At 37.7% G+C, this 12,314-nt stretch overlaps 1 protein-coding gene across 5 annotated transcripts in view; it reads right to left on the minus strand.

Moving 5' to 3' along the window:
* STXBP5L (syntaxin binding protein 5 like) overlaps positions 1 to 12,314 on the minus strand; it is a 187,319-nt gene that overhangs the window by 13,875 nt on the left and 161,130 nt on the right. For 3 of the 5 annotated variants that reach the window (XM_021397302.1, XM_021397311.1, XM_021397332.1), the window contains one exon: positions 10,156 to 10,326. The exons of the other annotated variants lie outside the window; for them this stretch is intronic. In XM_021397302.1, coding sequence (XP_021252977.1) covers positions 10,156 to 10,326 — 171 coding nt within the window. The remainder of the gene's footprint in view (positions 1 to 10,155; positions 10,327 to 12,314) is intronic. 5 annotated transcript variants of the gene reach the window in all.

Consider the following 12,314-nt stretch of genomic DNA (forward strand, 5'->3'; position numbering starts at 1 on the left):
GCATTGCAAAAGGACAAGAACAATTGAGCCAATCGTAATCATGACATTTCTATGAAAGCAGCCCTGAGCAGTGATTGACCTAGCTCCTTCCTTGCGTGACAGAGCGGTCCTGCTGCAGCGCACTGGTGTCTAGCAGAAGATTTGATTGAGGGCCTAGGGGGTTTCTGAGAACTTAAAAGACCATTTGAGTAAATGATTCTGTATGTTTCAACTGTCACATTCATAGAGCACTTGTAGGGATTTTTCTTTACTGCCTTTTGTTTAGTGGAAATAATAGCACCGCAATTTCCCATGGAATTAAAAGAAAAAAGAGAAGAGACACTAAGGACAACATTTATGCCACTGGTGTGTGCTCTTCAGGGGAATGTTCTAACTTCTTTACTCTCAGCTGCAGCCAAAGCTTTGTAAGGGGAGCACATCCTCCCACATTAGCACGTCCAAGAAATTGTCATCGTGATTATTTTAAAATAATGGGGTAAGGACTAACACAGAAACATAAAGTCAATTTCTTTTTGGAGTTAGGAATCATGAAAACAAAAGATTCCCTTGTTGTGAGGAATGAAAGAAAACCACCAGTGACAAAGATCAATATTTTCACTGTCAATGTTTACATTCATTACTGGAGAGTTTTGCATTCAATGAACTGTCAGTGTCTTGGATTCTATTTATAGGTTCTTTCCTGGTTTTAACACTCCCAGTAACTGATCTGCTTGTAGAACATACACAAAAATTGACCTTTTTTTTATTATACGGAAACTCATATATTCTGGAAACAAATCTAAATGGTTTAAATTCTCCTCACTTGGAGATCTTGAAAAGTTTATGTTTCAAATACCAGATTTAACAGAAGGTAATGAAAATCTTAAACCATTGGACAGTTTAAGGATTACCACCTTATCAGTTTTAGAGAAATGCCACTTTTTAAATTATTGAGTCAGGAAAGCATGCAAAGCCCTGAACACCAGTGTAAATACACAATAAAGGAATTACATTTCAAACATGAATTTGCACACAGTAACATCACACAGACAGAGACTGAACCATATTACTGACAGCAATGCTTCAGCAACACAGAGGAGGAAGGGGCAGGAGGTAACACTGGGGGGTTTTCACACACTTAAGAACGTTATTCGGCTAAGAACATCTTCAAACACATTTTAATAGCATCACTCTGAAGCTGCATTCCACATTAAAGCAATTCACTAGAAAGCAGCAGAAGTTATCTTAGGCACAAACAAGGCAACAATCTAGACTTCTACAGTGAATTGTTTTCTACTGGATCAGCTCAAATAAGTTGCCCTAAAACCATGTCAATAAGCATGTGAATATATCGCTTGCAGAGTATTCAGACCAGGGTGAGTGCGTCTGCTTACACAAAGTTCACATCTGGGGGATGTTTCACTCCACCCTCGACCCTTGAAAAAGTTCTGAAATGCAGTACTATCCTGAAGTTGCTATAGTAATAGCTGTGTAACTTGAGTGAGCAAGAGGTTTCACAGAATTACTGATACAGGTCTGATGTAAATGATAGCAAATAAAGGCCTGAAAGAGAAAACGGATTCAAGTCACCAGACTTGGAACTTCACTTGGATATTTCCAGAATACAGAACAGTTCAGGCTTAAGTTTTAGTCCAGCGTGATTTAAAAAAATGGGGGAGTTGTTAGAGCAAAACTGTTTTTCAAATTGAAGTAGAAATAAGCACTTTTATGGAAAGACAGAAATGCTGGAGATCTATACAGTAAATAATGTCTATCAAGCTTTCATATTTGATTACACAAATTACTTCCCTTTACTTACACAAGCAGTCAGTCTTCCTATTTGGAACACTAACAGCTCAATTTGAATTTAGATTATAAGTTTGAATATATGTTTTTTAATCAAAGATATCACAATTCCCTATAACTCAACACCCAGTCTAAAATATCCTTTCTGCTGGAGCGTCTCTTGATAACGCTGATGGTCTGGGAAGGAAGAATATGTTATACAACTTTCATATGTGGATGTACCCAGAATGAAGAGGAGACCAAAGGTGCAACAGAAGAAAAGCCTCATATTCATTCAATAAAGGAGTCAAAATAGTTATAATGAAGCAAGTGAAAGCATTCTTTTTTTTTTCCTCCCAATAGATTCTCTGCTAGTGTAATGTAAGTGTAGTTAGAAAAACTTTGTTTATGAAAAAAGTTGTAATAGCTATTATAATGTAAGAAGTCTAAGAATATTCATATGATAGTCCCTTGTTCTCCACGTACACAGCCCCACACCTACTCCATTCAGTCAGAGAAGTACCAGGAACCATCTAAAGGCATGTTCCACTTCCTGTGTGTTTCACTGTTTCAAAAACTACATCAGATACAGAAATAGCAAAGTTGAGCATGTAGTGCAAAACCCATCCTCAAATTCAACATGCTTAGAGTATAGCATGAAATAAAATTAACTTGGAATCAAGTTCAGTGAATATAAGAAGAACAAAGCTTTCTTACACTTGGTAGTTTTAAAATTAAGCAAAATTTGCAGATTCCTAAAACAAAACAAGTGGACCCTTGTAGTCCGGCAGAGTAAGAATTGAGGCACCAGCCTCATATTTGTATGCAGACAAAGCTCACTCCCTTCCCAGGCCTTTCCTGGCCGTGAGATGTTCCCTCATGAGGCAGCTCAGTTTCTAGACAACCACCCCTCACTGCCCTGTCCAGGAACACAGGGAAAGCTCACTGTAACCAGGATTTAAACACCACTGAAACTTCTGAGGTTAGATCTGAAGATTAAGATTTGGTCCAAATGATGACAGCCTCACTGGCTTTCTGCAGCCTAGTGACTGTAGTGCCTGGCAAAAAGCTACAGGTACAAATCAGCCTGAGAAAACTGGCTCCATCCACGCCTTCTGCATCTGTGGCCCCAGACATAGGCACAGACATAAGCATTCTTCATGTCTCCCCTGGAAGACAAGCCACTTCTAGGCATGATAGCAAAGCTTTAATTCAGTCTAATGGTTATAAAGCTCAGCTGGGAAAGTGATCCTAAGGCTTCTGTTTCTTCTGGTCCAACTTCTAATTTGTTGTGGACCTAGTATAAAATATAAACAAGTTATAGAGAGCTATGCTTAAACTCATCATTGATAGCATCTAGAAACTAGACTACCTCATGCCATAATGACCTATTTCTTATGCACATCCTTGGAAGCTCTTATGCAGACTTCCTGGTCAAGTGGCATGCCCCATTCATTTGGTTAAGACATCCAGTCTCAGAAGGACCATCTCTTGGACTGAATCCTGAAGGGATGGATGGCGTTAGGTGGGCTGAATTGTTCAATTACTCCCAAGTTCAGGTGTCACTATTTTTGATTCTGCACCACACACAGACTGGGTTTTGCCCCTTGCTCACCCTTAAAATCTCTCTATATCTCTTTTCTAAGAGGAAGCAAGGAAAGAGAGGATTTTTACTTTATCTACAGTAGAAAGCAATAACACACGCTCTCATCTCCACCATAACTGAAAATGAATGTAAGACTATGGACAGCACATTTCTGTAAACAATTTTTGGATAAAATTTTCTGTAGCAAGGAACAGACTTTATGAATACTGAACAGGTCCTGTGTGCAATCTTCTTATCTGCTTCTCTGCGCAGACAAGAAATAGGATGGTGACAAACTCAGCGACTAGTGGAGACCGTAGCCTCCCAGAGTGTCTCTAAGCCATTTCCTCTGATACTATTCCTATTGTTATTAGTTACAGATATGCAAAGTAACTTCAAATGCTAACAGAATTGAAATGATTCACAAGCAGAACCAGCACTGTAATTCCCTCAGCGATAAAGAAAAAATTCTCCAGTCAAGGGCTTTTCAACCTGCTGCGAAATCTTAGCATTGAAAAAGCATGGCCCTTGGGGACTTTGTGAAGAATGGTTCCATGACAGCTGTATCACGCCCACTGGACCAGGTAAGTGTCTGTTTATAAGGATACTAAGGAAGTTTACCAGAAGTCATTCACTCTCCAATATTGTGAGCAATGACGAAGAGAATACAGTGGGGAGCATGAGTTGTCCTGAATACTGGCCAGAGATGCACAAGTCTCCTCAGAGGATCCATTTCTGCAGTTAACTATCCTTGTGATCAAAATGAATTGCCCGCTGTCTCCGTGAAGTTGTGCCCCTGACATAATTTATGTCCATTACATTCTGCCTTTCTCTCAGCAGTTACAAACAGCAGTTTATTCCTTCTCTTTCTGCAGTCCCCTGTCATGTATTTAAATCAATTTGTGCTGCTCCAACACTTTTCTAGATCAAGCAACCTGGTTGTTTCTCTCCTTGGAAGCCCAGGAACCATGACCTTTGAAGACTGCCGTTATTGCCTTCTAGGCTCTCATCAGTTAGCTCACATTCACATGTGGGCTCCAGACCCAAGAAAAAAAGAGGCTAGTGATAAAAACAGAGAACCTCCCTCTTCCCGCTGCTCCCTGCCCTAAACATGGGAAGAAAACCAAATAGTCCCATTTACTAATTCATCCAGAAAATCCAGTGTGATACGCACACAGCACTTCTGCAGATGGTATAACAGTATAACCATAACTGACAAGAGAACTGCCAACAATTTAATAGAATTTACATGGGAAATAAGCAATACGCAGCACAGTATCAGTAGAGTTCAGTTTGCCAAGTTGTGGACTTTACATACAATACCACTTATTTCCAAGACCCTGACTACCTCTTACTGGACTTACAAGAGCAAATGTCAGCAGTTCTCTATGTTTTCACAAGCAAATAACTGATTAAGGCACAGACAGGTCCTAAGAGGTTGGAAGCTTTGTTATAGAAACAGACCAAAGTAACAGGCTAACATACATGCAAAGAAAATCACTGTGGTGTGCTGAACCTAAAACCAACCAAACAACAACAAAATTCAAAAAAAGCATTTAGCACCCTAAAGGCATAAAATCTAAGCCAAAATCCAGCAGGAAAAAGATCCATTAACCTCTGCCACACTGTACACAAATCTTCTTAGAGTAATCCTCACAAATACCTTTGAACAGTAAAAGAAATTCAAGTATGTAGTATATAGATACGATCCATTTCAAAAAAAAAAATGGACAAAATCAGGCAAGAGACAAAACAACTTATTCCCAGAATCATTTTAGTCATTTTATATGCAAATTCCAAAGAAATACTTCAGGTATAAAAGTATATTAGATCCATTAAAATGAAAATCGTATTGTATTTGCCATAGAATTTTTGATAAGGTTATTAGAGATAACAGCTAAATATTCTTCAATAGTTTGTTTTTGCCAGCTCCCAGTAACATTTTCACTCAAGTACTCTGTCAAATTTTAACTACGTATAATCAAAAGAGTTATCCAAAGGTTGAAGTGATACTGAAACTGAATTAAAGAAATATAAAGCAAATTCATAGACTCTGTTCTTAGCAGTCCAGGAAAATTAAAATGCACATCAAATCCTTCTAAAGGTTTCTAGTTCAGAGGTAAGTTTTTAGTACTAAGATCTAGATAGTCTTCCCCATATAGGGTGATGAAACTGGCTAGTTAAAGACTACATAGTGGAGAAAAATAATAAAAAAATGGAAAGATTATTTTATATCACTTATGGTTGGAGAAAATAGATTTCCAAATACAACATTTCAATGCAAAAACTCCACTCAGTCTCTACTTCCTTCCTACGACGTATGGTATACTACATTTAGACATATACAGAATGTTCCAGTTTCTGTATGAATGCAGGTAATGAGGGGGGAAAAAAACCAGCAATCTGCCAGCACATGCTCTTGAGGCCAACTAGCAAGTCATGACAAAGAGAGTCTTTTGGAGAAGGCAAACTGCCTTAAAAAAGAAGAATGTTTGAAAAAAGCAGTAACTGAGAAATTCCAAATCTGAAACACTAGTTGTTTGCATTTTATTAAAGCAAAAGGCGTGTATGACAGCAAATACACATAGTCAGCCAGCTATACAAGGATAACCACACTGAGTTCCCACCCACAAGAATTTTATTTCTATTCTTTAACTTCACTGCTTTCTTTTTTTATCTAAAATTACAACAAAAAATTGATTGAAATACAGGTTTAATTTTTCTATGTGAAAACGAACAGATGTTTTGGGCCTGTTCACCTACACTGTAATTTGTAATCAGTATTTCCACAGTTCTAGATAGAAAAGAAATTTTAATCAGTTTAGTGACTACGTAGCATTAGTTCTTGGTCTGAGATGAACTGGGTTGGATCTGTGCAACAGAACAGAAGGCAAGCCATGGAGGAGTACAAATTTTCCCCAGAGAAAGCAAGCAAAACATTAATACAATCATTGTTCCAATGTTCCCATGAAGACATCTGCAGTCAAAACAGGGTGCTAGTTGGAGCCCAAAGATGGAACAGACCAAGACATCTAATAGAAATGAAGTCAGAAAAATGTGTGAAGGCCAGTTGAAAATACACTTGATGAAAATGCTGAAAATATAGTTCCAATTGTACCAGAAGTTCAGATTTAAATAAGCTGGTTTTGAAAACCAGAGTGAAAAGAGGGATTTATTATTCTAAGAGATATCTTACAATTAGTCACCAAAATGTATTATCTTTTTAATCTAATCAATTAAGAAGGGGTTTTAAGACCAGGAACCAGAAGAATTATTTAAAAATATTCAATTGTCATAAATGCCTCAGAAACAGTCACTCAGGCACTCTCAGAAAAGATAAGAACCATTTACCCATACGTGAAGGATTTTCTTTTTACACGTGAAAAGTTCTTAATGCTTCTAGGATAGCAATCTCTAATCAAAACTCTAATCAGGTTGAAGAATAATATCCTAATTTGAAATACTTCTGTGGTGAAGACACAAAATACACATCTAAGTCACCAAATGAGAACACAAAAAATAACTTTTTGTGAATATAACAATTGTTTATTGCAGCATTTACTGCGAAGCATTCCTACCAGAAGGTTTTGATCAAAGCCAGTTCCACCTTTGGAAGAGAATTTTTATTCTCTGTAATAATATTTCTCAGATCTTTTCACTTCTCATCTTCCTTCACCCTCACCCTCCTCCTTACTTCTAACCTAAGAATCCTTCAAGGATTGTATCACCTTCTATCATACTATTTAATATAAAAACCTTCACAAATAAATCAAACCACCTGCTAAAACAGCAAGTCTAGAAATCCAAGATGCATAAACAATGGCTGAACGTCAGACATTCCAGACAGATCTGTTAGCAGAGCTAGAATTTGAAAGACTAATACCACAGGCAGCTAAAAATAAAAAAAAAAAGGTTGGACACATGGATTCTTTTTAACAAGAGAATACGTACCATTAGAAAATTATTTTAGCTTGTAAACCTACTGAAAGATGACTTGTATGTATGCTTGTACAGACAAACCACATACCTAAAGAAAAACTCAAACCATGGTCTATCATATTACATATACATATAAATTACTCTAAAGACTCTGCTTGGCCCTTTCCTGCAGCAGGAAGAACTATATCACAGTCATCTCACTGATCTCACTGAGAACTGTAATACTATTTCAATGACATCACTGATATATTTAAATATAAGGATTTTTTTTTTTAAAGTCACTTACATTAATGTACTTCAAGTCCCTGAAAGGAAGTTAGATGACTCTCCAGAATGAGGTATACTTTCATATTAAACTTGATAGGTATTATAATTAGTGATGAAAAATAGAAACTAAAACTTCCACGATAGGGATTAAGTAGAAAGCCTCACTATGCAATCAGAAGTATCAATGTACTGCTAAATGTTTTGTAATACCAAAAATTGTTGAAAGTATTTAATAAAACAGTATGCTTAGCACACTTTTAGTAATGCCAGTTTTCTTTCCGAACAGAACGTGTATGGCGTAGCAGCCCATGGACCACTTCAGAAGAATGTGAATTGCTGTTACCGGAAGGGAAAGGATTAGTGGAACCTTAGGGGATTGTAGGTTCCCTCTCCTGCCTGCCAGTGACCCTACTGTTGGAAGATGTAAGGGAGAAGGAAAAGAAGAAGCAGAAAAGAATTCAGTGGTATCATGGCCAAATTATTTAGAAGTAGTGTTGATACTGCAGCAGTATTTACATTTAAGAATTGCAGAAAAGTTCGGTACTACATAGGATGAAGAAAAACGCAATAAACTGAAACTATTGTGGCAATGACGTATTTTCCATGATGAGCTATAATATGACAATGGTACTTACCATATTTGTATGGTGCATAAAGAGAGATAGATGAGAGTTACGATAATCAGTAACTAATATGGAGGAAAAAATGCTGATTACAAAGATGAAAACTGCCCTTAAGCACAGGAATTTTTAAATACCTCAGAGCTCTATAAATCTCCTTTAGTACAATGCTCTACATACAGCCGTTAATCAATCCAAGTTAAAACTGAAATTTATAGGTTTACTGCGTAAACCGGATTACTCTTTATAACTGATTGCTCAAATATTACACTTTATCATATTTTATATGAAGCCTACAACATGAACAGACATTTGTGCTGTTCAGCCTATGACTTCATCTTTGATGACTCCAAAATACTGCAACATCCTCCTAGAGGCCAGATCTACACAACAGATGCCAGCGTCTGTGATTGACATGCACGGGAAGATATAAACCACCTTTGCTAACAAGGTAAAATTTGAGCCCAGTAGATTTTTTGGCATTGTTTCAAAGTATAACTTTGTTATAACTACAAGAAGTTCATCGAGATAATGTTTAGGTACGTGAAATCACTCTAGTTCTACTCACAGTCTAAGACAATGGCTGGATGGTCCCTGAAGAAACAGCAGTTTCAGTTAAAATGTCGCTACTGCCAAGTTTTTGTCCCCTTTCCTCTGCAGAAGATTAATACTCATCTAGTAAAAACAGATCATGTGGGCATCTCTCTGCTTTAGTGAAAAGCCATTTGGACAGTGTAAACCCAATACAGAAAGCTATTTAAGCTAAGTGTTTCTGTACTTAAGGAGGAAAGGACAGCACAAATGATCCATCTTTCACCTGTATCTGTTTTGGTGCGATAGCCTCTGGCAATGGGAGATGATTTCTGCTACAGACCTAATGACACAGCTGGAAGAGGGTAACACATTCAGCGAACACAACTGTTCTTCAGAGACCATCTGACCATGCTTTATGTCCTGTGGATCAACGTAGGCAAACTGTATCCTTATATCAAACACAAGGAGATGCTAGAGGGCACCACGACAGTCTACGGGATAGCAGCTCTGTTCCAGTCAAGAACATAATCTTGGAATTCTCTATGTCAAATAAAGATGTTTTCTTACAGGATCTCACACATGTAGATTCTGTTTTGTGATCCCCACAGTTGTAAGAAGGAAAAACAGAAAACTATTTTTCAACCTATGTTATCATAAAGAAAATGAAAAAATTCTAGCCATTTGCAGCTACTAACAAAAGGTATTTGCAATAAATTGCATTTAAAATTAGACACACTAAGTGATTTAATACCCTTTACTCTATCTCCGTTAATAATAATCAAAACTGGGGAGTACAGGTTCCAGTTGTAAAGAATGCCTGTGGTCCAGACACCAAATTAAAATGGGCTTATTCTAAGTTTTAAGCACAATACATTGCCGTTAAGTGGTCCATTCAATCTCTGCACTATGGCGGATCATGATTTGCAGACTGTTTTTTCAAATATTAAAGCTAGAAGCTTATTATATAAATGGATCAAATTATGGGCTATAATTTTACAGTGAACAGTGGCTAGGAATTGTAGAATTTTATACAGTCTTTAGTACCAATAGATAAATAAGTACATGCAAAGCCTGAACTCACTCAGTTTCAGAATTGATAACTAATGACAATGAGAGTTTGAAACTTCAGTATTTCTAGCTGTCACAATAACTCTATGTAGGCTGCTATGAATAATAGTTTTTTCATAACAAAGCATTGGATCTGTACAGGTGAGGGGACAACTACATGAGTTTGTCGAGGTTCAGCATACCACATCCTTAGGCATCACAGAGCTCAAGAGCAGGCTGGTTAGTAACAACAGTAACACACAGGGGTTGTTCTAATTCTAAACAGTCAGATGAAGGCAGCACTTCTGGGCAATGACTAGGACAAGGATCATGCTAAATTTACTTTCACACCTGGTGAGAAATTCACAGATACCTAGCACAACAGTGACTGCCACCCACCTTCTGTGGTGACTGGAAGGGAAATCTCCATGCAGGCTGCAGACTGCGCTTTTCTAAAGGGGGGCCTCCCAGGCCCTCGGCGGTTTGCTTTTGAGACGTCCGCGCTGGAAAGTCGTTTTCCTGAACTGCAGCTCTGGGATGTTGGGCTTGTACAGTGACCATTCACGTGATCTGGAAAGTGAATGCAAAACGTGCTAGGTAAAGCGTCAGGTCCCAAAATTCAGAATGGAGGAGAGATGTAAGTTCTGGTATTTGAGAATGGGTTAAATAAAATCTTCTGTGAATAACTTTGTTATATATAAGAATCAGTCACTATATCTTTAAGGTATATTTTAAAAAGAAGTGAGGGACATAGATCTGGTACCCGTTCTTAGAGCTGCAGCTCCCATAGCATTTTGATGACCTGTGTGCACAGGCAGTTTATCAAGATATGGCTGGTAACGCTGTCATCCCTGATGTTGTGTCTCCTAATATATACCAAATAAATTTGAAAACTGTCTTTCCTTTTTCTGTCATGAAGAACTGCAAGTGTAATTTACTGCAAGATAGATCTGGACAACTTCCCCACCTGACTAGAAGCTGCAATGAAATAGGTATCTAACTGCCATTATTTGTGATAATTACAGAAATAGCTGTAATAATGCTAAATAATTCTTTATACTCCACATAGATTTATCTTACTGCTAGAGGAATTTGACTGCTGAACAATGCGTTTGTCTGCTACAGAACTAAAGATGTGAGGCTGAGTCCCTGGACACCTGCTGGAGGCCATCGTCATCCAGCACACATTGCCATCTGATGGGGGCAGGAAACAAAACACAGCTGCTTGAAGTGCTGCCCTGAGTTCACCTGTTTTTCATCACCAACAACAGGTCTTTAAAACACAACAATCCACTGCGCAGGGCTCACACCACAGGGTGGAGTAGGTTGGATGGGACCAATGGACTACAACACACCCATATGATACTTTTCTTCCTCTCAGGTTGGGTACAGCAACATGAGGTGAAGAATTACTAAATGCAATTTTCTTCTCAGTATACGAAAGGATCCTTACAAATCTGAGTAAATAGCAGGTCATGAGCATAACAAATTCAGATTTATGCAAGCACACTTTCTATTCAAAACAGTGGAAGCTCAATACTACAGTAAGGACAAGCTTGAGGTTTCTGCCTCCGTCTTAAATGTCAGATTATTTATATCTCAGAGCCACTCTTTCAGATTCTGTATATAAGTATATTCAGTATATCACCATTCTCTTCAATTGTATTGCATTCAAGGAAAAGATGAATTTTAATATACCAAGACAAATTTATTTCTTTGTTCCCATGCCATGATAACACACAATGAAAAGCTATTTCAATGTTCAGATAATAAAACAGATTCTATACTGAATATAGCATATGGTGTGCTATTACGTGCAGTCTTCTAATGTGCAAATCATGTCCTTTATATGTGAAAGCGGTTTGGTCTTGATGAACAAAACTGGAAAGAATTGTTCAGAATTATATTTTGGAAAGTAATTTAGTATATATTCTGAGACTGAGTATCTATAATGAAAGGGCTCTGTAGGAGACACAACTTCCATGATTCTTATCATGTTTCTTAATACATAGCTATTAACCGAGATAGCAGCACATATCAAATTGATGTGGATGATTCATTCAACTTATAGTTAGGGAATTTTCCAAAATATACTTGAGCTATTCATATATTTCAGTAGAAGGTCCTTTGAGACCGGGGCTTTGTTCAAGGGCACAGGCTGACTGTTCAACCTCAGCAACACATATATTCTCATCCAGCTGCTTCCTTTCTTCAAAATTCAGTTTGTGTGAAGGAGTTTCAGCATGATATCTAATTATCTCCAGGGAGATCCTAGAAAGCGGTGAGGAACATAACACAGTAAAAAAAGGATCATATTCTATAGAAACATCAACAAGATTTGAGTCCCTTTCCCTGAACATTGTACAGAACAGGCACAATTCATGTGTTCCCCTACTCACTATGTCAACTTTTAAGAGAAATTCTGCTGTTTTTCTTGGTATGCCTACTTGTGTCAGTTTACCTTCACAGGCCAAAGTTAAACAAAAAAAACAACAGGGTCTGGGCAAACAAAATCCCTTTGGTTGTCCTTCTGAATAAGCAAAGTCAGTTTCTGTGCA

The sequence above is a fragment of the Numida meleagris genome, chromosome 1 (genome assembly GCF_002078875.1).
Source record: "Numida meleagris isolate 19003 breed g44 Domestic line chromosome 1, NumMel1.0, whole genome shotgun sequence".
In the NCBI taxonomy this organism is placed as follows: domain Eukaryota; kingdom Metazoa; phylum Chordata; class Aves; order Galliformes; family Numididae; genus Numida; species Numida meleagris.